This window comes from Prinia subflava, chromosome Z (assembly GCF_021018805.1).
Source record: "Prinia subflava isolate CZ2003 ecotype Zambia chromosome Z, Cam_Psub_1.2, whole genome shotgun sequence".
NCBI classification, from domain to species: Eukaryota; Metazoa; Chordata; class Aves; order Passeriformes; family Cisticolidae; genus Prinia; species Prinia subflava.
This window is the reverse complement of record NC_086283.1, coordinates 18,361,646-18,387,176: the sequence shown is the minus strand read 5'-3', so window position 1 is coordinate 18,387,176 and position 25,531 is coordinate 18,361,646. Positions and strand designations below refer to the sequence as shown.

Here is a 25,531-nt window from a genome sequence, read left to right as displayed (position 1 = left end):
GTGAGTACTGAAGGGAAAGAGAAGGAGGTTCAATGGGCAACTTTAGTTTGGGAATAGTGCATGATTTTAGGGTGGGCAGGCCCTGGCCCAGAGAAGCTGTGGTTGCCCCTGGATCCCTGGCAGTATCCAAAGCCAGGTTGGACACTGGGGCTTGGAGTAGCCTGGGACAGTGGGATGTGTCCCTACCCATGGCAGGGGTGGCACTGGATGAACTTTAGGGTCCCTTCCCACTCAAACCATCCCATGATATTTTTCTGTGATGATCATTCTTATGATACTATTTTGATTAGACTATATTGGCTATATATATATAAATGATGATCATTCATATGGTATAGAAGCATCCTGATATGGAAACAGCATTATCTGCTGTTGCTAAAATAAGGCCAAGTGTTGCATGTGTGCTGCATAATAAATAATATCCCTCTCTTTGGTTTTACAGTTAAACTGAACCAGTGACTAAAAGTATTGATTTTCATTCTGTATTTCTGATTACAGGTAGCATGTATGCAGTTCATCAATGCCCTTGTTACATCTCCAGAAGATCTTGATTTCAGGATACACTTGAGAAACGAGTTTTTACGTTGTGGCCTGAAGAAAATACTGCCTGTAAGTCATTTGTGTCCAGGAGCTGATCACTGTCCAGTGTGAACGTTGAATATAACCAAACTGTTAAACCAGAACAGCAGATGTGAGCGATTGGGGGTGCAGAAGATCACATTGTCAAGCCAAATCTGCTTTCAGCCTGCAGAGTTACAAATTCAAGTTCTGATGGGCTGTAAACCAGAACAGTAGTTGAAACAAGTCAATACATTAGAAATTAAATGAAGGTAGACAAATTCTGCCCAATAAGCTCAAAGCACATGTAGTGAATGTGAATCTGGCTGTGTAACCAATCTTGGATTAACTTTCTGTGTATAACTTGTTCCTGTTTTCTGTGAAATCTGTGTTTCTTTAATCTACTTGCTGGGAATACATTGGGATGTTTTCATGAAAAATCAAATCAGAACTTCATTCTGAGACTGCATGTCTGTCTTCATGCAGCTGCACAGACAGGAATATTTCTGATTTGGGGAGAGATTTGTAGCTCTTAACCAAGAAACCATTCTGGTGCTTACATCAAAAATTGGTATATTTAAGCTACTCATCACTTTCTTACAAAAGATGAGAGAAGTTAGAGTACCTGTTTATATTTGTCTGAAACAGAATTGATCCTGCTGTGACTTTTAAGATGTAAGGTTTCAAATTGTCAATTTCTCAGGAAAAAAAACTTCAGTTTTTGGCTCACTCAGTCTCGACACACTTTCTGATATGTGATGTTACTTTTTCTTAGATATATTTTAGGGTTTATGTCATGTAAATACATTAATATGATCTACTGGCTTTATTTACTGTGGAACATCAGAAAGCCTCAAGCACTCAAGTTTTTTGTTTTTTTTTTTTTTTAATCTATTGAAAGGTATTTTATAAAATCAATAAATACTTAAAAACTTTAAGAATTGGGGATGGATTAGGTAGCAAAGAAACTGCATTGTAACAAATCATGATATAATAGAAAACTTGAGAGAGTGTACCAACATCTACCATAGATATCTGAATGTAAAAGTAATTAATATTTGGTGAAAACAGTCTATTTTAAGAATGTTGAACAGCTAACGTGTTAAAAAAGAGTTAAGAAGGGGAATCTAGAGCTCCAGCTCTTAATCTTTTCATATTCAGAGCCTCCTCCTCCTCTGCTTTTCAAGCACTGGAATTGGCACAAGTTCCTGCCGTATTGAGGAACACACATGGCTTCATCCAGTCATGACAAATCCAGGCTAATTTCCATTTCAGTCATGGACTTCATTCCCATGAATGGATAGGAGACTTCTTTTCATGTGCTTTGGCTGGTTGGAAACTAAACTTGGTCTTATGGAGATTAGGATAAGTCCTTGTGTTTCTTAAAAGAAAAGCAGATTTTCTTCTGCCCCAAATGCTAACTTGTTTGGGTGGGTTTTTTTCTCCTCTGTATTTCTCCTTGTACCATGGATGTTTTAATGCCATGGTCTAGGTTAATTGAGTAACAGAAATTGTAAGCAAGTCTTCTTTACACTTCTTTTGGCTTCTTAAGTTCATATCAATGTCTTGAAATATACCTATTGTGTTTTTTTAAAGGAACTCTGACATTAATAAGCAGGAACTGCTGTCCCATTAAGAGAAACTGATTCAACTGGAAGTCTTGTTGTTCATTCTGTAGCCCATGCCTGCTCTGTGAGCTGATATTTTGCCTTTAGTTTTTCTCAGTTGAAACATTATAATAAAAAAAGCCCAGTAACAGAGTTAAAACTTGCTTCTGTTCTAAAGGTTAATGTCTTATATTTTGTCATGATGCAGTCCTTCAAGGGGGGAATTCTTGCTTTAAAAAAGGAAAAATTAAGATATACTCTACCTTGAAAAACAGGCCTTGAAAGATAAGGAAAATGACGAGCTTGATATTCAGCTGAGGGTGTTTGATGAGAACAAAGATGAAGACCACTTTGAACTGTCACATCGTCTCAGTGATATCAAAGCTGAAATGGAATATCCTTTAAGGAAATGCTGTTATAACTTGTGTCATTTCAGAACTTTATTAAATGGAAATTACAGTTCTATATGTGCAGGTTATTTGTCTCAGTTGTGTGTCTTACCAGGGGCTTTGTCAAGCAGATTTCTCTCCAGTTGCTTTTTTTGTTAGAAAATATTTAGATAATTAGTGCTTAAATTTGCATGTCAAATGTAAGTCATTGGGAACTGAATTAATTGTTCGTAAATAACATTTATTAAGCTAAACTCTGTCTCATAATACATGAAGAGATAAAATTATACCCGTGGAAGATCATAAGGTTGAAGAAAAATGAGTTTTGATAATAAAACGAACAAAATTTCTGGTAGGTTCTGAAGCACTTCAGATGTGTGCCTTTTCTAGCTGTGAAGGAGCAGGAAATTCAAAGTTACCTAAGTTCAGAATCACTGCTTGCAGGGGGAAGCAGAGGGAGGTAGAGGCAATCAATGGGAGGGCTATGAAATCCTCTGTAATGTTGGTGCTTTGCAGAACAGGTCATTGCAAGTAAGGGTCATCATCAGCAATGAGAATGATTGACCAGTGTGTGTCTGACAATAGTCACCTCAGACTGGAGACAAAGCTTTGTGTGAAAAATTTTTACAGGATTCTAAAACATTACATCTATGCTGTGATTTTGCTGACTGAGAACAAAGCATGTCCTAACTGTTAAACAGGGTACAGAGATTCTGTGCACAATCTTAGTAGAAAAATAATATTTACTTGTAAGTGTAGGAGTTCTAAGTGTGGAGATGTTTTACTTGAACAATATGGGAAATGTCTGGGGAGCTGTGTTGGGTGGGGTGGCTGTTCTGTGCTGCAGTGGGGTTTTTGGGTCTTTTGTTTGGGTTTTTTTTTTAAGGTTTTGGTTTTGTAAGTACTTGTGTTTTCTTAACAATGTCTGCACTGATGTGAGTGAAGTATTTCATCTGCTGTATAATATGGTGAAAGATACTTCTTCTGAAAATTACTTCCTGTCAATTCTCCAACATTTCCTTCTGATCAGGAACGATTACTATGTCCGGTAAGTGCCAGCTGCCAGGCTGGATTTTTGGGGGGAGTAGGGGCAAGAATAAAAACTAAGACCCTGGCAAACTGAGTAGCTCATGCCTAAAAAGTCACTGTGAGACTGATGTGTTATTTATCTTTTTGCTCTATGTTAGTATTAAAAAGATCTTGGTAAATATAGTAGTGTTTGTAATACTGTTAGTCTAACACCTTCATCCTGAAAACCTCTCAACTCATTGGGCACTTTTCTTTATTCAAGTTTGATATCTTCATTGCTTCAAAGAACATGGAAGTTGTACAACTGATAATTGAAAATTCTCCCATGTGCCTTGGATCTGTTCTTTTCAGTGTAAACTTCTCTTATGTGCAGCAGAGCGTCTTAGCATGGTCAGGGCACCATATCCAAAATGTTTACAAATAAGAGTTTGAACTTGATACTTCTTCTGGCAATTGTAGAATTCAGATATTAGGAGTTAGTTGCCCCCCTCTCCAATTGCGTAAAGGCTTATTCATGTTCTTATAGTCTTGTAAATGCTTCCTTTTTCAGACCTCAATATTACAAGATTATAGAAGAATGTGTGTCACAGATAGTGCTGCACTGCAGTGGCATGGACCCAGATTTTAAATACAGAGGAAGGATGGACATTAATTTTACACATCTTGTTGGTTTGTACTCCTTAAGCAGTTTTACCTTTTCTTTTTGTGTTCTTCTGTCTAGACTTAAAATGACTGTGAATTTTTTCAGTGTTCTAGAAATATGCATGTAAGCTACAGGTGTACTTGGGGAGTACCAGACCAAATACTGTAGCCTTTAAGGAAATGAGACAGGGTAAAAAGAAAGTCCCTGTTGCTTTTGTGTCATGGGCTCACCGGGTAGTTATGGTTGGAAGCACCTCACGGCTGTGATATGTTTGACTTGACTGGTGTGTGGTATTTTATTTGAATTCTAGATGCATGTGTGGACAAAGCTAAAGTAGAAGAGAGTGAAAAGAAAGCAGCAGAATTTTCCAGAAAGGTAAGTCCTACTCATGATTCTCTTTAAGGTGTGGAACAGAATCCTGACAGGAACACAGTCAGCTTGTTTCCCAGTAAAACAGGGAAGTAGTGGATCTCACTGGCAGGATATGCTTTCATATTTAAAGCTCTGTGTTTCTGTGTGTGGGAGAGGCTCAGATGCAATTGAGTCTGAAATCAAAAGCAGCTGAGTAGCATTAACTGTACATCTCTTCAGTTGTAGTTCTCTGCTGTAGATACCTGATGGGAAAAATTCCGCTTGTTGCCCTTCTGAAATAGTCATAATTAACTTAACATAAATAACTTAAGTGCAGGTATAAGCTTAAAAAAATGCATGCAAGTACTATATTGTCGCGGTGCCAAAACCCGAAGCCCCTCGGCTTCGCCCCGAGCTAGCCCAGGCACCGGAGCAAGCGTGAGTCTGAGCTGCCCCTCAGCACTCAGTGAGGAGTCAGCCCTGGTGGATCCTTTTCCCTGAGGGAAGCCTCACGGTGATAAGATGTATCATGCGACGATGCAGAGAGGAAGAAAGGAGGGCCCAGTCAGCCAGACAGTTAAACAGTAACTTTAATCTTCACCAACACTGTCGGGGCCAGATGGAACTGGACTGGACCCAGACTGGACTGGACCCAGAACAAAGGAATACAAGGGCTTATAAACTCTCGGGGAAGGGGAGGAGAAATGGGAGTTCCTCTTTGTGGCCACCAATGAAAACTTATCACTAGGGAGAAGAGGGGAGGGGTTGCAAGCCTTGAACCAATTGGGGAGTAGGGGAGGGGTAACACAGTGGCGGGAAAAGGGGGAAAGGTAACATGTAACATAAGTGGGCTAAAAATAGAGGTTTGTAGGGAGGATGTATCAACTTATGAATTTCAATTGGGGGGGGGGTACACAGAACATACAGCAGCATTGGACCCACCACTCTTTTTTCTTTTCACATATCTAAATCCTTTCCACTCGGTAAACCACCCATATGTCCTTCAACTCTGCCCTATCTCAAAAAACCCTCTCTTTATTGTCCTTCTTCCAGCTCCCTCTCTCACTTCCTTAAGTCTCTCTTCAAATCTTTTCCCTTGTCTGTCCTTCTTTTTCTTGACACAGTCCTTCAAGGCACTTACTTTCACCTGCTTATACAGTCCGGCTTTCTCTGGAGGGTCCAACTGGGGTTTAACATACAAAATGGGGAAAGTTCAACCATCCACACCACCACACTATATTAGCTGTAATAGTACTGAAGTTCATGTATTATGGAAATGTGTATTGAAGTAATTCAAAATGTAGAATTTTTGCTGGCCTGGTCTAAGTAGACATTTTCAGGCCAAATGGTAGAACGTGTTCTTGAACATGATAATGCAGATTTAATTTGTAATGAATTTAAGCTTGCTGCAATAGATGTGTACTCAAGTTTCGTTTGAGAAGTCTGCAGTGTTCTCTTGGAGGGAAAAACCTGTACTGAGTAGCTGGATCTGGGTAGTTTTCTGTCAGTGGCTTATTGATGGATGAAATTGTGGTACTAAAAAGTGAACATGTTGGAAAACTGCTGCTAAAAGTGCATAAATTGCTCCAGATCTGATGCTGTTCAAGGAATCTCTACCAATATAGGCTCTGATGTGGCCATAAGTGGACAAACTTTCCTTTCCTGTACTGGTTAAATCATTACAGTTTGATGAAGAGTTCACAGCTCGACAAGAGGCACAAGCAGAGCTGCAGAAACGAGAAGAGAAAATCAAAGAACTTGAAGCAGAAGTCAAACAGCTCCGGACTCAGGTAATAAAACGTATCACATTAAATTCCACAGCTGAGATGCCTTTTTGTTGAAAAGAAATTGCCTCAGAGTAACTTGTCTCTCTGGAGTTTGGAATGTCTGTTCTAGGTATATTGATTTGTTTGCAGCCAGCATAAGTTACTAAGGATAGTTAATGGAGGTAACATTTTTCAAACAGTAGTATATTCAGCCTGTCACAGGTTCCTGCTTTATTGAGAAAAAAACCTGTTCTTAGGCTATAAAAATCTTGCATCCAGACTGATTTTTTTCCCCTGCGGGTATTTGTTTATGCTTTCACATTGCTGCTTCTGTATGTTTTGCAGAAAGTTTTTGTTTTGGAAGTGTTTATTTGTAAAGGCTTTTGTTTCATATGTTTTTTCTTTACTCTTACACTTTATATAAAGCTTTTTTATTTTTCAGTTTTTACACCAGCTTTGGGTTTTAGACAGGTCATTTATAGGAACCTTTTAGGAACTAACAGATATTGTGATTTAGTGCTATTGCCTCGGTTGGGCTTATTTTGTACTCCTTCAGTGCTAGGCATGGTCTGCCTGTTGCCTTTTTGTTTTTGTTTTTGCAGTCTTAATGCCTATGATCTCACTTCTGATTTGGACACTAGGATGGAGACACAGACACTCTGTTCCTACTTCCTTCTTGCCAATATTCATGTTTGTTACAAATTCCTACAAGCCAGTATTACATTGAAATTTGACAGTCTGTTTTAATAAGTTCTCCAGCAACTGGTGCATTATTACTTGTGGGCTGAAGAAACACATGCCTTGTGCAAAGTAAAAAACGTACTTTTAGTCAAATTAATTGTTAATCCTGTTTTATTGATTGTAACACAGTTCAGATTATCTGGACATGACAGGGCATTCACAGCAATGCTGACCACTGGTTAATTAACCATGTAATTCTAGCATCTGTTTCCTTTTCTAGTAATATGCTCCCCACAGAATATGATGACACTTATTTGTAACTGCACTCACCCCTCTGATGGTCAGACATGCTGCTGTTTCTCTTCCTTATTAATTAGTAAGAGAAAGAACTTATTAGAATGGATATTGTGATTGCTCATTTCTTCCTCTCGCCCTCGGACAGCTTTCAAAGAAAGCAGGGTGGGTTGTTGCATCCTCCACCCCTCCAGATGTCAGAATAGTTATGAACAACTGTAGTCCTCTGACCTCTTGCACTGTATCAGCTGCTCCACTGATTGTGAGGAAAATTTTCCAACAGCAGACGAGTGTTGTTAAAATTCAGCATGGTTTTTCTCATCTCTGATGTCCCAGCTTGCCAGGGTATCCTAAGTGGGATAGATGTTTTGTGCATTGGTAAGAAATAAAATGCTGTTCTGTTCACTTAAATGTTACTGCTACTATTAAATTTTCTTTAAAATTGAAACAATTTGTTTTTATAACAATGCTAGGTTATTCAGTTTACTTGGCAGCTTTATGGTATGTAGTATAATCTATTGTTATTGTTTCTCATTTAAATAGGAGAACAGTTACATTTCTCACTTTCTTTGGGTGGATTTGGCTAAAAACCATCCTGGTTGGTTCAGCTTTGTATCAAACTGCCTCCTGTCACTGTTGAAAAGAATTCCTCTTTTATGTTTCAGGGTCCAGGCCTGAAGGAAGTCCCAGCAGTACCTTCAGCCCTCCCAAATGAGAATGCCCCGCCATCTCCAGCGCCTTCACTCTCTGGTGGAGCCATCCCTCCTCCTCCTCCCCTCCCTGGAGGACCAGCAATTCCTCCTCCTCCTCCCCTCCCTGGAGGACCAGCAATTCCTCCTCCTCCTCCCCTGCCAGGTGGAGCAGCAATTCCTCCTCCTCCTCCCCTGCCAGGTGGAGCAGTAATTCCTCCTCCTCCTCCCCTGCCAGGTGGAGCAGTAATTCCTCCTCCTCCTCCATTACCTGGTGCATCACTTCCTCCACCGCCGCCTCCTCTGCCTGGTGGAGCCATCCCACCGCCCCCTCCTCTGCCTGGTGTGCCCCCACCACCTCCCCTGCCTGGAGGAGCAGGGCTTCCTCCTCCTCCTCCTCCCCTGCCTGGGGCAGCAGGGGCGCCTCCTCCTCCTCCTCTGCCTGGGGGAGCAATCCCTCCACCGCCGCCTTTTGGGGGGCCCCCAATGCCACCCCCTCTTGGAGGGGTTCCCTTTGCTCCCTTCCCAGTGGTGCCAGCATTGCCACACGGGATGAAGGAGAAGAAGAAGTATAAGCTGGAAGTCTCCATGAAGAGAATCAACTGGTCAAAGGTATGACAGGAGGTGTGGGGATGATGTTACTTCCCCTCCCTCACTTCAGCTATGCTTGGTGCCATGAAAAGATAGATTTTAAATGAGATTCATCTTGGCAGAACTTCTTGTTGTATCAAGTATGGCAGGAAGCCAATTTACTTCCAATGCATTGTATCAGGTGCAGTGAACACGAAGTGCAACTTTGCATCAAGTTGTATATGGATACATATTTGTCTCCAAACTGGTTTAAAGCAGCTTGCACACAGACTCAGCAAAACAAACCAACTTAAGCTTTTTAAATTTGTGCTGTTTAATGTAGCTGTGAGTTCAGAGATTGCTGGTATCAGGCCTTAACGTTACTTGTTGATTATTTATCCTAGATATTTATTGGTAGTTCTCAATTGGTGATGTGCTGGAACAGGGCTGTGGCCACTGGGAGGAGCCATGGGACTGCTAAAGGGAAAGGTTTGGGCACCATGAGCTTCCTGTGTGTTAACATGATTGTATTTAATCACATTTCATTCTTAAAACCATCTTAAAATATAAACATTACTTGAGCAGGAAAGTGCAAGCACAATTGGATTTGTAAGCAACCCAGTAAAGCAGTTCCCAGTTACTACTTGCCTCTCAGTATATCTGGTCCCTCTCTAACAGGAGAGGTTATGCAAACATCCAGGTGAGAGCTGGGAAGTATTTTTTTAAAACTCCTTTTTAGTCAGTGTAGATGCTGCTCCTTCCACATAAAGTAAATAAATGTGGGGTATTGGATAATTGCATCTCTTATCAAGACTCAATCATTGCATTCTGAAGTTGTGGTTGGCAGATTTTTAGTGGTATAAACTATGACAGATACGTTGCTGTTTGGTGTAGGAAAAAGTACCAAAATCACCAAATCATCAAGGCAAATTAAAGGAGGACTTTGATATATTCCATGCTGTATGCTTACTCTAAATTCTGAGTAGTCAAAAGGCTCTTTCTTTGAGGTAACAAAACAGCAGAATGATCCTACCAGTTTTGGAAAAGAGTCCAGAAGGCTGAGAGAGCCTGTGTGGAAATGCATTTGGTTGCATGCCAATTTGTAGATTCTTTTGGCAGAAGAATTAATGCTTCAATGATTTCAAATGATTTCAAAATATTTGGAGATATGCTAAAACAATCTGAAAGTGTATCTAGCGGTCATAGTTTAAAAACAGGCTTTCAATATATTTAACTAGAATGATATAAAACAGCCAGCCATGTTTTTAGAGTATTAATTGAAATAAATTTTAAAATCAGTTGGAAATTACCTTCTCTATAATTCTTATAAAATAATCTGTATAAAAGGATAAATGATCACTTTCCTTCTTTGTTGTGGGCAGAGAAATTCAATATCTTGTGGAGAAAAGGCTGGATCAGGATGCATTGCAGGAGTTTTCTAACTGTGGGACATAGACTGCTGTCCTGTAAACAGAGAGAAAAGCAAGCTTTTATTTTATAATACATACTGGTAATTGCAGCCAATTTCCTTGTGATCAGTTCCATTGGGGAGTTTATAGGAATAATTTCTAAAGTGTCTGTGAACACTGGCTGTGACAATAGGAAGGAGCTGCAGATGGACGCTTTGCTTAAGTGCTCTGGGAATGGTGCCAGAGATCTCCTGCCTACTGCGAAAGTGGAAAGTCTGTTTGATCATCACTTTTAAGGAGCCATCATTTGAGGAATAAAATTCTTACTGTTTAATTTAGTCCCTTTTGCTGTAACTGTCTTGCCCATTAGTGTTGGATTAAGGTAGTTTTTTAAAATGTCTTCCCTGGAGCTGCTGGTAAAGCAGGGCTGAAAGGTGGAGGACAAGGATGTTGCAGGGAAATTGGAGTGAGGCTGACGAATGCAGTATTTCTGAATTCCCTGCATGTCATATTGAAGTGAAATAGCCCTTGGAAATTACTTGGCATTTAAACAAACTTATAAACAGTAATGAATAATGTGTTCAAAACTCTTAGAGGAATATATTTTGAAAAGAGAATAGCACTTCTGAGTCACACATGAAGTCAAGCTGTCTTTCAGTTTTTGTATTGCAGAGCTTTTTCTTCCCTTTAATATAGCCAGTAGAGAGCTCATACTGTGAGGTCTCCATGAACAGTTCATTTCCTGGGAAGTTGTTCCATACTGTTCTCGGGTAGCAGGGAAGAAGTGGTGAAGAGTTTGAGAACTCTGTAGAAAGGAATCAAGAGAGAGCTAGAACAGTTTTAAAGCCAGCTGCTGTTATTAGTTCTGTTTGGAAAACTTGCTGAATGGGAGAAGTACAACCAAGACCATTTGTGGCCAGAGCTCAGCTCACAGTGTTCGTTCAGGAAGCAACAGGGAGAGAACATCCCAGAACTGGGCTAAACTTCATTCAGCCCAGTTCTTACAGAAGTTCTGTAGCGTTTGTTTTAACTTGGGTCTTAAAAACCCTCCTTATTGACTCCGGAGATGCTGTTTTCCTTTCAGATTGAGCCTCAAGAAATAGGAGAAAACAGCTTTTGGGTAAAAGCTGAAGAAGATAAATTTGAAGACCCGGAGCTGTTTGCAAAATTAGCACTTACCTTTGGAACCCAAATGAAAGGTACATTCTTATTTGACTCTTGATTGTGCTTTTATTAAGTTTAAAACTCTGCAATGGCAGTTTGTTTTATGCTTTGTGCAATACCATGGAATTCATAAGATGGTTTTATAGCAGGAAGATGATTTAAAACATATATTAAACATAACAGTCTATTACAAGAATTACTCCTCCTTCACTTTATAGCATGACAGGAGGAACCTTTTTGCAATAATACCTTTTAAAAGTGCGCTGCATGTTGCAGACAAATGTGAGTTTTCTTCTGATGAAATTATAATTAAATTTAAGTTCTGATCCTAAAATCATGTTTATTTGCATTGTTATTCCTAGCTGAGTATATCTGGAATAAGAACAGCAGTTTTTACTAATAAGTGTTGAAAAAGATGAACTCAGGAAGGGCTCTCAGAGGACTCTAATTAACTTTTTCTTGAGTAGTTTCCTTGAATTATTTCTGAATGTGTTTTTTTCTGTGTTCTTTTGAAACCTCTTCAAAGAGTTGGTCAGGGCTGTTTTTCATGAGATAGATTCATAGTCTTTTCATAGTCAGTGTATTTCAACCATCAGAATTCTGCCTTTGCAGCACGCCTTGGAACCACTTTCTGGTCTAAATGTTCATCTATTCCTTGCAGTAACTCAAAACCTTTGCAGTAATTTAACATTCTTTTCCATGCCAAAGCTGGATTGACTCTTGATTCCTAGCACTGCAGGGAGGGTAAAATGATGTGGAGTTGGTGACTTCTTTGGGTATGACAGAAGACCTTTATGGGAAAGGGTGCGCAGCAGCAGATGACAGAATGGCATGAGCTCCTTCTTAATGAAAAGGACAAGCTTCTGCCTTGAGCTGAATTCTTTCATCAGAAAACTGAGGAAATGTTTTGGAATTCTTGAAAAGCTTCTTCATTAAAAATGCTGAAAAAAACCCTCTTGAAATTTTGACATAGCTGACAGTTTCCAATGAGAAGAAATTTTTGTTGGCATAGTTGCACAATTGTAAAACTAGGAACAACAGAAACTCTTCAAATAGCTTAGAGTACTGATAGTCTTGCAGATATTTTTCCTTGTGTAGTTCTCGGTTAATGGTTGTAGAAAATAAGATGCCATAGCAAAGGATGCATGTTAAAATGCTGCTGCATAATACTCAGGGTATGAAAATCTTACTTGGCTAACTGCTGCAGAAAGGCAGAGTTGTCTGTGTTCATGGGTTTTTATTTAACTTGAAAACGTACTGGAAGTCAAAAAGACTTTTGGAGCATTTAGCTGCAGCACAGACCCAAAGAATTGCATACCAGAATCAACTTTTTCCCTGCCATCTGCAAAGAGAATCATGGATTGATGTTCACCATTCTTTCTTCCCTGTTACCTTAAGCAGCTCAGTAATGTCCCAAATGCTTATTCCAGGCATCATCTGTGATTTCTCTGTTGCTTTAGTCCCATTTCATGAGGTGGACCCCAAGTATATTACAGGAGAGTGATAAAAAGCCAAGTAGAAATGCATGTAATGTTCTCTCAAGAGCAGAGTCAGCAGGTAAAACAAACACAGGGATGAGCGGAAGCAAACTGACAATTGCTAAAAGTAGTTGTGATGACTTAGTGTTTGTCTTGTATTCCGTGGAATTTTGGCATGCCAGTGGTAATGGTAACTGAAATAAAAGAAATGGTAGTGTAGACATTCATTAAAAATTTGGGATTCTGTATAAGTTGCACCACTGAAATTTGATTAAACCTCTGAATTCTATTCGTGGTTCTTTGATACAATGAAAAAAACACTTGGTGAATTTTTCTCATTTAACATAGTTTTGTTTTTGGATACTCCACAAATGACTCACTAAGCTGTGAGCAGCCTTGCTGTTTGCATGCTGTTTTATAGGAATGCAGCCAGAGCTGAAGGAAAGTGGTACTTTTGGGAAAAAGTATTGTTATGAAGGTGAACAATAATTTTGGCTTGCTACATTATTAATCCAGTGTGATTATACATCTCAGGAAACCTGGGCTACTGCTTTTCGATGCAGTTGGGGATGTGTATGATTTAATTCTGTAGAGTGTCCTAAATCCCCCAACAACTGAAATTAACCATTTAAAATATTAGTGTTCTTGTCAAGAACCTACTTAAATCTTTGAAATCATTTAAGCAGGTCAATATGTCAAGCACTCTTTTACCAAACTTTGCTTTTGTCCCTTAACTGATATGAAATTTTCTCTGTGGTCACCAGCAGCACTGTCATGTCTTCAGTGCTTAGTGGACTATGATGTCAGAAAGCTCCTATTTGATTGATGGAATGCTAAATCCATGTAGAATTGAATGCTGAAGTGTCTCCTAACAGGTGCAGGTAATGGCCGCAGTGTTGTGATACATCCTGTACTCAGGCCTGTGACAATACTCAGTGCTGGGCCTGCTGCTATCAAAATCATTTCTCACTGTTTGATTGATGGTCTAATTGCAAAACACTGCAAAGCAAGTTAATGCCTTCTCCCTAAAGGATCATGTTAATTTCTGGCTCTTGTAATTTAGGTTGTGTATTTTGCCAGTCAAGAATGATAGTAGTGCTCAGAAGAAATTAATTATGTGTACAGTAGGTCTGTAAAGGTAGTAATTAGTACATAATAGTCTGTAACTACTGGGATTGTTCCAATACAGAATTCATTATCCATCCAACTTGCCTCAAGGGAAAACTTCTCGATCAGGGTTCTGTTGCTTTACAATTAGACTTTTAAAATACAATTCAGCAATCATTTTCATATGTTTTCAAAGCTGAAGTAAGGTCTTAGTAGCTGAGTTGTATTTTTCACACTATGGGAATTTGAGTGGGAGGGGACAAGAGAAAAGACAAACTTCCATGTAAGCTGCAATTAACAAAACATGAACAAAATGTTCAGGTTTTGATTTTTATAGGTACAATGTATAGAATATGTATAAAAATAATAATGTGTATAATGCAGATATAATGTATATAAATAATATATAATAGGTCAGTGCACCATTAAACTTGCAGGAAAACTCTTTGAATTCCTTTGCATTTGGGACTTGTAAATACAAAGAGGAGCAATGATTACTTTTAAAAAATGGCTTTGAATTTGCTATGCTGAGAAGCTTAGATGTAATTCATCAGAGAACTTTGCAAGTTTTCGGTGCATTCAGCTGTGTCCAGATTTCCTTTTAGACAGCTGTGTTTGTAGGTGTGAGGCAGCAAGACTCAGTTTAATGCAGAAATCTCTGGTGTTAAGCATGGCTGTATTGCACTAGCTCAGCTACCTATGCTGCTTTGTCAACAGAAAAAGGAAGAAAAACCGCTGAACTCATCCTGAATTTGCTTCAGGATTGCAAACTGCAGGTGGCTCCCTTGGTCTGCTGATTATTCAGGCTGTGTTTGTTTGGTTCCCTTCCCTCCTCACCCTCTCCTTTGCAGCAGGGTGGAACTCCAAAGCAGAGGAGGATCAGCTTTGCAGTGTAGGGTCACCCAGTGCTGTGTGGCAGAGGAATTTCATTTCCTTGGATTGCACACGTAGGTCATCAGTCTTCATATCTGTTTCACACAGAAGTGCAGCAGATTGTTTTGTTTTCATCTTTGGATGTATTTGAAATTGTTGTTTTGCAGCAACAGAATAAATTCAAGTACCATAAAGAAGGAGTGAGTTATTAGTTTACTATTTTTCACTTTCCTTTTCTTCTCCACTGGATTTATCCCATAAACTCTCAAACTCAGGAGTGAAAAAAGCTTTGCATGGTTTAAATAAACTGCTGCCTGAGATTATCATCTAGCATAGATTTATGTATCTATTTTTCTGTAGTTTGGTATATTTTATATATTTTTTAATTCTTAAATGATCTTAGAGTTATTTTAGAGTACAAGTCTTACTTCAAGAGCATCAGGACTCATTTCATTCATTGTGGGACAAAAGGACTAATCTGAGTATAGTGTTCAGAAGGGTCTAAAAGAAAGCAAAAATTCCAATTAGCAGGTAAAAATTGTAAATATAATGATTTATTTCAAACAGCATTTTAATACACTCTCCTTTCAATAACTTAATTTCTATGTCAAAAGTAGTTTGTAATTTAGAGTCACTAAGAAAACATAATTTATTTTGAAAAAACATACTATGTAAAATACATATCCTGTTGGTGTGGTCTACTAACTATAGCTGTTTTCGTCATGTGACAGTGAATGAATAATATCCCAGATAAAAAAATGAAATCTATTTGGACTATTTTCAGAAGTTAGGCTCAGTGTCAGTTGTACTATTTTCGTTTATTGTCTTTTCCTCTAAAATCTTATATAAATTACACTTTCAGAATGCTCATGCTTTAGGGTTGGACAGAGGCAGGAATTTCATTGCAGTCTCAGACTGTGGCACCCTTTAGTTGTGTCTCTTAGGACTTTGCTTTTAAAGGCTTCGTGGTAGATTCCTAAAGCGGAAAAATGGAGAGGGTTGGGTCAGATAGATGCAATTTTTCTATCTCCAGTTTGTTATTCCTGGAGCCTGCTTTCCTTACATTTGCAGCAGAGTTAGTATTTTTTCAGAGCATTTTTGTTCCATAAGAGGGTTCTGATAGAGAAGTTTGGACGTTATCTTAATCAGCATTACATAAAGAATTGCAATAATTGCACCTTCGGAAAGTCAAATACAAGCAGCCCATGTGTGAATGAAGTTATATTCAGATTAAGAGACAGGTGGGAAATAGTATGAGGCCTGGGCTATTTGAAGGCTGCTATCATTATTCATGGATTGCTTGGAGGTACAGCATAATGTATTCCACACAATTCCTGTAGAAATGGAGTTCATTTTCAGAATCAGCATTCTGTCTGTTCTGAATCCAGGTCAGATGCTCCAAAGTAGCGGCCATTGCTTCAGTTTTAGTTTAATTGGCAGTGTTTAACCCTTTGGGAACATCACTGGGATAAGGGAGAGTTCCCTGCTGGAGACTTGAGGAGCAAGGATCTGAAATAAGGAGTCCTGCTGGTTACTGAGTGACTGGAGTAGTTCTGCAGGTACAAACTGATTATCCACCTGCCATTTCAGTGCCGTGTGGCGGATTAAGACTTAAGAAGCTCTGGTGTAGGGGCTGTGTGTGCCTGCTGCAAGGCCATCTTTTGGTTAAGAAATCTCTGGCACTGAAAACCTGCTGAAAAATATTAGAAGCAAAGCCCCTGCTGCTCAGATTTTCTGCAAGTTTCAATTAGTAATTTTGCCAGAAATCTTCACCAGGAGAATTTAAATAGAATTGGAGTGGGGACAGATGTGTATTGTCTAAAAAATCCTCTTCTGTGTATTTATATCAGTGTTGTGACTGAGTTGTCTTAATTATAATGTGTTATATTTTAGGTGGCTGCTTACAGAATTCATGTGTTAATTTGTTATACCTGAACTCTCAGAATATGAAAACTAAAATCTTGAAGAGGAAAGGTGGAAGAGCAATTGCGACTATAAAAAAAAAAGCCAAAGCAAGGTGGACTCTCAAAGGCATTGGATTTCTCCTACAAAGAAAACTGGTTCAGTGGGTTTTTCCAGCAGTTTTCAAAAATTTTCTGTGGGTTTTTTAAGGTATTGGAGGTTCCCATTGGAGAAGTGTAAGAATCACTGCTGGTGACACAAAGACAAATGTTCAATACCCACACATTCCAGAAGTCTGGAATTCTAGCCCACTGTGTGATAACTCTAGGAGTAGCTAGTACCTTCTGTACCTCCTCCATGCCTCGTTTTTCTAAGAAGCTGGAGCTTTTGTGTGTATGAGCTTGCTGAAATTCAGCAGGGGAAGAAAGGCAGCTCTGCATTCCCAACTGTCTGATTGAGGTTCAGTGATGCAGTGCTCAAATAAAGCCTAGTACATTTAACGAGGAGCTGAGGACAGAGACACATGTACTGGCACTGCAGAGACAGGGATTGTGTACAAAGACTAATTAGCATGAAATATGAATACATTCATGAAGTAGTCTTGATCTATAATGCTCTTACAGAGAGTGTTTTTTCTATGAATTCGATGAAAAAGAAATTCAGAAGTTGAATTGGAAAAAATATCTGTGTTGAACAGCAAAAAGAAATGGATTTTGTTTGTTTTTAAACAAATAAAAATCTATATTCCTGGAATAAACCCCCTTCTGTATGAATAAATAAAGAGATTAGACTGAGAAGAATGCTTTCTGTAATGTCAAAACAGAAAGAATAACCTACAAAAGATGCTCCTCTTCAAGTATGCATCTGCATTTTTCATGGGAATTTAGGTTAGATATTCTAAAAATCTATTTAATATGAATGTAGTTGTGCTTAACATGAGTGTTCAAGGCTTGGTTGGATGGAGCTCTGAGGAACCCTAATGGAAGCTGTCCCTGCCCATGGCAGGGATTGGAACAAGATGATCTTTAAGGTCCATTGCAACTCCAACCATTCTGTAATGATATGATGAAATCATTGTATGGATTTGACAGCAATCCTTTGCTCAATGAACTGTTAAGATTATCCACTGTGGCAGTTTTCCTCAAGTGGGGCTTCTCTTTCACCTGCAAGAATTGATATCTACATAATATCATTGATACATAAAATGCACTGATGATAAATTGGAGGTCAATTGATTGGCAATTCTAGGTCTGTGTTCAGTAGTTCTGTACAGAATGGTTTTAAAACAATTGCTTTTGCCTTCTGAGGTGTTTGTAGCTATAGATATATGTTCTGGCAACTTCCTCAGTTTTGGTAAAGGAAACTCCAACTGAGTGTTCCAGTGCAGATTCTTCAGCTGAACACTGGCTGGGAATTTGTGACACAAGTGAAGTAGAGGAAGAATAAAAAAGTCTAGAGGAAAGCATGGAGAGCAGACCAGCTGCTTACCAGGACAGTTGGTGCTGACTATTAAATAAATTATGCACCAATATTTCATTCTCCTGAGAACTTCCAACAGCGTTCTAGGAATGAAAATGTATTTCTTTAAATAAATAAAACCCCACTGTAAACAAAGCCCTGGTTATAAGCAAAATTTATGGTCTTACTTGTAAAATAGTTATTTCAAGGCTGCTTTAAAGAGATGTCCCCTTCATCTTTCAGCAGAACCACGGTTAGCACATCGTACACTTCCTCTAAATCTACTTTCTATCAAAAGAAATAGAATGTGGATTTTTTTATTTCCTGCAACAGCATAAACTGACAGAATGTGTCTGATTCATGGCCTGGTTCCAGTTGCACACTGTGCTGACCTGTAGTGATTCTGCGTTTGTAGAAAAATGATTCCCTCTCCATGGACTTTATTTTATGTGCAAAACTGTTTTTCCTTTCTTATTGCTGACCAAAAAAACCACCCAAAAATGTGTCATCTGCTCTTGACATAGACATTTCTCTGCGTGATAGTTGCTTCACCTGTAATGCTGTGCCAGGATGCTTTGGACAGAATATCTGCTTTTGCAAGAATTTCTGCCATTTATAGTAGAGGAGGCATAGTTCTGTTACCTACATGGATAAAAGTTCTTTGGAGAAAGAGACATTCGAAAGCTATCTACAGGATTAAAAGTTAACAATCATGCTCTTAAGTTTCTGAATTCATCGAGAAATCGAAAATACTAGGTACATAGGCATTAATACAGATAATAACAAAAGTATCAGCTTTTTGAATTACTTATTAATTACCTAAATGGATGTAAAGCTATAATTGCAACTCTCTATATTGTGTGACTGCTGTGTGTCTTGTGCAATGTGAGAAGCTGAAATGTCTCTGAAACTTCTCCCTTTCAGGTGCTTTATTCTGTTCTGTAAGGTGGGAATGTAATTATTGTAGAATACTACTTCAGAATAATTTCCCACTGTGAAAAGGCTGCTGCTTAAAGGCTTTCTAAAAGCAAAAAGTCGATATGTTAAAAGTCAGAGTGGAATTATCATTAAGTTGCACATTCTGAATGGGAGTACCTGTGGAGTAAATTTCAAGGTTTTCTTTGACTTCTTTTGTTGTTGTTTCATTGAAGACTTGGATCATTAGCACAGAGACATTGCCTTCTTAATGAATCGGTTTAGCCAAATTTTGCTTGTGTTGGTAATGGAAAAGGTCAGCAGAGCACAGCTGCTAAATTCAGAATGTCCAGTGGATCCTGCCTGTGCAGAACGTGCTGAGCTGAGCAGGGGCACCTGACGAGCTGCTGAAGGTGAGAGACTGGGAGCTGTGTGTTCTGCACTATTTTTAGTCTGCTACAATGCAAGTAGCTTAATTTAGCACCCTGTGGGTCCCCTAAGACTAATGCTGTAATGTGGCAGTAATTTATCTTGTGTGTCTTGAAGGCAGATAATCATTGCACGTGTATTCTCTGACCACCTGGGTGTGTTCAGGACACTTTAGGGTACTTGGACCCCAAGAAAGTTTTTCCAAGGTAAATCTTATATGGTAGTAACACACACAACCATCCAAGGCTGACTGCAGGCTGGTTGAGCTCTGGATTTCATCTTCAGCAGATGACTGAGAGCAGATGCCCAGTCAAAAGAATAAATACTTGTTAATATATATTAAATGTCTGCTGCTTGATGTACACAGAATCGATTGAACAGAAATACTTCTTAGCTGGCAGCAACTGATGTTTTTTCTAAGCCACAGGTCACATCTTTACACATAGTAAGGTCTTCATTTTTTGTTGTCTTCAATGAACTCAGGATCTTTCAGCATTTATAACCCGTGCCATTGCACTTCTCTGTATTTCAAACAGGTGTGTTGTTTTGCAGAATTTTAACCCTGCTGCTTCCCATCATCCTGGTTTGCTGCCTCCATTTTCTCTCATTGAAGTCTCATTAATACCTAATTTATATTTATTTCTCTGTGTTTTCAGAGACTGCCCAGAGGGGCAGACCCAAATTGTGCATGATCCACAGAAGGCACAGTAAAACATTCGTCTGCCATCACCCAAAAAATATCAGTGGCTCCAACCAATTTACTGAGGAGCATTCACAGATGTGGTTGTCACCAAATGCCTGCCTTGCTGTTTGTTTTTCAGAGTGACATTTTGGATGCCAGAAACCTTCCAGTGTCCCAGGATGTTGAAACTATTAGAATGAAGTGAACTTGTTCAAGTGATCATTAGTCAGAGTGATGGGGAGAATGGACAATGCATCTTCCTTGTGCCAGCCTGGGGCCTCCTCCAAGCCAGCCACTGCCCTCTGATCTGGCTGCTTAAACCCAAGGAATTCTGCTCCAAGGGGTGCAGGAGCCCTGTCACAACATTTGTGTTGACATGTGGGGAGGCTGAAAGGGCTACTATGTGTAGCTTCCATGTAACTCATGAGATTTATTTGATACCTTCCACCACAAAGCCAGTTTAAACATTTGTTTATGGAGGACTAATTTCCCAATGTTTTATCCTTATTTCTATTGATCAGCTATCAAAGCTGTGCTTACCAGTCAACCTCATGGGGCACTGACTTTTACTATTGAAATAAATGGAATCTATTAAGACAGATAATGTCCCAGTTATTTTTAATATGATCTTTTTACCCTGTGAAGTTTTGCTTTGGCCCTGATGCCTATGAAAACTTCTTTTTCATAGGTTCTCTGGATTCTGAGTTCTCTGGGTTTAATATAGGAGTAAATACCAGCTAATCCCTTTTTTTTTTTTTTTTTTTTTTTTACTCTAAGTAGGAGAATAGAATTGTATACTAAACAAAATCAAATTTCTTGTGTACTAAGTCAATGGAAATGTAACATTGTATATTTGATTGTAGGGCAGAGTGTATAACCAGATGGGCTATATTAGACTAAAAAGTCAAGCAATTTGGAATTCAATATGTCTGAGTATTTTGCATGCACGTTTATTTAAAATGTTGATGATTGAGAAATACTTTAAAAGGGAAGAGAATACTAAAATGTCTGTTTGGACATGTGTATTTTACTTAGTGTTTCAATATTTAGTCAGGATTGATAAACGTCAGATATCACAGTGATAGAAGAAATCAATTTATTAATTCATTTTTACTAACGTTTTAGTGTGTTCCATTAAATACCAATATCTAATTAAGTTGACTGTATAAAAAAGGGGGTTTGGATCTTGGGATCTTAACTTCATAATTTGGAATGTTCCGCTGGGAAATGTGATTCCCATAAGTGTGTTTGTTTGTGAAGCCTTTTATGGGCTTCATCAAGGGGAACAGTAGGTGAACAAATAATTTAAAAGATATCTATTTGTTAGACTTCTCATAGTAATAAAAGAAAATGAGTTTGTTAGAATCTTGGTAAAATATGACAGCAGTTTAATGACTTCTTTTTTTTCTGAGCCTTGATATTTTTTTTTAACTTTTGAAAATTGTGTGGGTAGGAAACACATCAGAATCTGGGAAATAATTACAGCTGTCCTGTCTCAGTTTGGTGGTGATGGTGGCCTGATATCAGAGGAAAAACTATAATGGGGCCGCATGACTGTTTAAATTAGAAGTGCTATTATGGGCAGCATTCTATTTGCATAGGCAAACGTCTCCTCTCCCCCAGAGCAAAACTTCCTCTGTGAGTTCTCAAATGCACTGATATTGGGGCTATGCAGACCTTAGTTCCTACTGCACTGAAGGATCAGCAAATTCTCTGGGGAAAGCTTGGAGATGTTTGATGCCAAAGGCACAAATGGGGGTGCACAGTCCTGAGATAATCTTACTCATGGATTCAGGGAGGAAAAGGGAGAGAACAGGTCATGGAAAAGGCTACTGGGTTTTATTCCAGCTTCTTACAGCACATCTCCAACACAGTAAATGAGGCCCATGGAGGGTATTTTCAGTTTAATCCTTGTTTGCCTGCTGTTGTTTGATTTCTAATGTTCGTCTGGATCTCTGTGACCATTTGTGTGTCATGAATCGTTAATATTTGCTTACTGCCTTACAGCAAAAGCAGCATCTTTCACAGTAAATAGAAGGGGGCAAAATCAGTTGTGAAATTGGGTGTGGGTGTGTTTGGGATTTTTTTTGGGGGGGAAGGGGTGGGGTTGTTTTGGTGGTTGTCTTTTTTTGGGATGTTTTTGTGGCCCAGGCATCTCCTTGATGCTGTTGATAGAAAGCTGAAAGCCATCCCAATACAAAGTGGGTAATTAGGTCCACTTTAGCTGTACAACTTTGCTGCACAAGTTCTTGCTAGAGATTGACAATTAGACTATTTACAACCATTTTAGAGCAATTTTAACAGAGTAAGGAATATTTCATGTGAAATTAATGGTAGTCATTAAATGTGGTGATCAAATAAAGTAGCAATCAATTATAAGAACAATTAATAGGAATACAGATCCCCTATTATATTTCTTTTGCAAAACTAATTTGTAAAACTAAGTTATGATCTTTTTTATTCTTCCGTGGAGCATAATTTGTTGGGTTGATGCCACTTCCTTCAACTTGATTACATTAATTAGGCAAAAAGCATACAAGATTGCAAGAGGTTCCATGTTTTTTCCTCTGTGTTAGTTTTATTTTTTTTTTATCTTGAGAGCTCAGTGTAAGATTCACTTTTAGATCAATTGCTTGCTTTGTAATAATTCTTTTTTTATTGCTGCATCAGATATTGAGCTCTTCTGATTGCAGAAAGGACAGAGTGACAGCAGGAGTGCTTAATTAATTTTGCTTCAGGAATTGGTAACTGAGTGATTTTAGGTGAACTGAAAAATGCCAGGTGGCATTGGGAATAAACATGAGATCCCACAGCTGCTGCCTGAATTGACAGGAGGCGTGGCTGACATCTGCTGATGCTTTTGCATTTCTCTCTGGTTATTTGGGGAAACTGTTTGCTGGTTGTCAAAGTTATAGCCCAAATGACACAGTGAAGGCTGTAAGTGAATTTGGATGCCAAAGCACCCCCATCTTAGTTGATGAATTGCATGGTGCATGTTCTGCAGGATGGCTGCTGTGATGCAGGAGAGTCTGTGGCTTCAGCTGTGTGAACTGTGACCTCTCCAGAGTCTCTCTTTTGAATATTCTCAGTGTCACTGGATGCAGGATAGGGAATTCCTCCTTGATCACAGCTCTGTTGAGCTTGCATTAGTGCTTTCCCCTTGCTGCCAGCATGAGGGCTTCTCCAGGTAACAAGGGACAGGAGCAAAGCAAACAGCTGTAGATTGCACCACAGGAGGTTTGGATTACAGGCTAGGAAAAAGTTTCTTCACCGAAAGGGTTGTCAAGCATTAACATAAGCTGCCCAGGGAAATGGGCATCCTGGAGATGTTCAAAAACTCCTGGATGTGGCACTTGAGCATGCGGTGCTGAATGTGGTGCTGGGCTGCTGATTGGACTTCAGGACCTTAAAGGGCTTTTTCAACCTTAACAATTCCGTGAATCCATGGACATGTTTGCACTTGTTGATGATCAGCAGGTTATTTGTGCAGTTTGGCTTGAGCACACAAAGTTCATGTCGAAGTTCATGCTGTTGTCTGCAGCCATAGCTTGGATATGGTTCATCTGTTGTGCCATGCAGGTGGCTGGAGGAAGGTCAGGCTATGCCCCAGCTGTGCTCCCTGTCCCATTCCCTGGGTCTCTCCAGCTGTGGGCACACTAAAAGACACCCTTGAGGTGGGTGTATTGCTGAGGGAAAAGAACAAGTACAGATTTGAGACTACTTTGTGTTTGACTTTCCTCCTTCTCCCCTTGCATTTGACTTATATTTCTGTCTTTGAGTGCCTCTAGGAATACCACAGAAATGGAAGACTATCAGTAGCATTCCAAGATGATCAATTTAGCCAGACTTCAAGAAATTTTACTGTGTTGCAACAGAATTTGCGGAACTTTTGTGCTACAAATTACTTTCTAATCTTGCAGTGACATTCCTAGCTCTTTATTTCATTTTCTACCAAGTCATATCACATCGGGAGGTTTTTTGAGGAGGGTAAATTTAATGTAATTATTACTTTTGGCTGCTCTAGTCTACTCTTGTGTGTGTAGTTTACATCCTTTGCAACTGTATATACACTTACTTTTTTTTCCAATATTCCTGTACTAGCCATAGCTCTTTTCTGAGGTAAAAGCAATAACAAAGCAGTTACTTTCTTCTGTATATTTACTTCTACTGCCAAATAGTGATAAATGCAATTGGGAAGCCACTTGCCAGATGGAAGTAAGATGAAATTACTCATTCATTTCCCATGACAATATAAGGATGGTTTTGTTCACTGTGTGTACAGACTTGACAGAAATTGGAGACTTAGGCTCAGGTTAAGGTAGGCTAAAGTTCACCTAAATATCTGCTTTCTCCATGCTGTGATTCAGTGTACTCTTTTCTATCTCCCTTTAATTTTCATCCTCATTTTATTCAGGACTGACAGTTTTTGCTGTTAATTCTTTATTAAAATTACTTATTGATAATTTAAAGAAGGGAATTTCATATGAACTGGCCATTTCAGCTTGTAATAAAATGCTTTAACAGCTTCAATTTCATTAGATAAAAGCATATATATTTGAAAAAATCAGTCATGGCCAGTTCTAATGCTATTCAGTAGCTAAATTAATGAACAGGTGTAAAATGATAATTTTCAAGAATAATATATGCTTCCTCTTTTTTACTACAGAAGGACAAAATTACTGATGGTAGAAACTTTTCCTAATTAAGTCTCTAAAGTATTTCAACCTGTTTGTGTATCTTCTTTGCCATGATTATCATTGGCCGTGCTTAAAGTGTTTTAAACATACCTAACATTTTGTTTAGGGTTTTGTATACCCTGGCTGGGTTTGAAGGGTTTCAAGCGGGGCACTTCCAGTGGGATTAGATGAGTTCCCAGCTGAAGGTCTCAGTGAAGGCACAGCTGGAGCTGCACATGCACTGGGAAATGTCAGATCAACAGCAAACAGTGCCTTGCAGCATCTTGCATCAGCTTTTTCCCTCCAACACCGATAAACAAATGTATTATTGCTCACTTAATAGAGCTCTAAATTAGAAAAAAAAATGTGTAGCATTGGTGTTTACATCTGTGTTTTCTGGTCTCCAGAAAGAATTTGTGTGTGTTAAAGCTGGCACATGCTCTCCTTTGGCTTTGTTATAGTGGTTCTCCTTCCGTTTCCCTCTTCTATCTGAGGCAGATGCTAAAGACAGGCCCACCCAAAACCTTCTACAGGTCTAATTGGTGTCAGCTGATTATGCATTAGTGGCTCAGCAGTTCCACTCCCCAGACCACACTCACTTCTCCAGACCTGGGCTGAGCTGTTCTTTTTAGTGTTCTATGGATTCATCAGCTGTGGTCAGAGAGTAAGGAAGCTTCCCTTCTTGTTTTGAACTCACTATTTCTGGCATGGAAACTGCTGGTATGGCAGTCACCAGCTCTCGGTGCTGTCTGTAAGCCTTGATGGTTTGGAAAAAAAGCAGATTTTGAATGGAGATGTAAGCCAGTGCCATTATCGAAGTGCTGTAATGAATAATTACAGCACTGAACTCCAAGGTCTGTA

The 25,531-nt window shown here is 39.0% G+C and overlaps 1 protein-coding gene across 1 annotated transcript in view; it reads left to right on the top strand.

Annotated features, from left to right (window-relative positions):
* The window catches only part of DIAPH2 (diaphanous related formin 2), a 170,964-nt gene that overhangs the window by 31,962 nt on the left and 113,471 nt on the right, over positions 1 to 25,531 (top strand). Inside the window, exons 11-18 of the mRNA XM_063423750.1 lie at positions 499 to 609; positions 2,441 to 2,559; positions 3,486 to 3,602; positions 4,134 to 4,252; positions 4,537 to 4,601; positions 6,263 to 6,367; positions 7,984 to 8,619; positions 11,071 to 11,185. Of these exons, the coding sequence (XP_063279820.1) occupies positions 499 to 609; positions 2,441 to 2,559; positions 3,486 to 3,602; positions 4,134 to 4,252; positions 4,537 to 4,601; positions 6,263 to 6,367; positions 7,984 to 8,619; positions 11,071 to 11,185 (1,387 nt within the window). The remainder of the gene's footprint in view (positions 1 to 498; positions 610 to 2,440; positions 2,560 to 3,485; positions 3,603 to 4,133; positions 4,253 to 4,536; positions 4,602 to 6,262; positions 6,368 to 7,983; positions 8,620 to 11,070; positions 11,186 to 25,531) is intronic.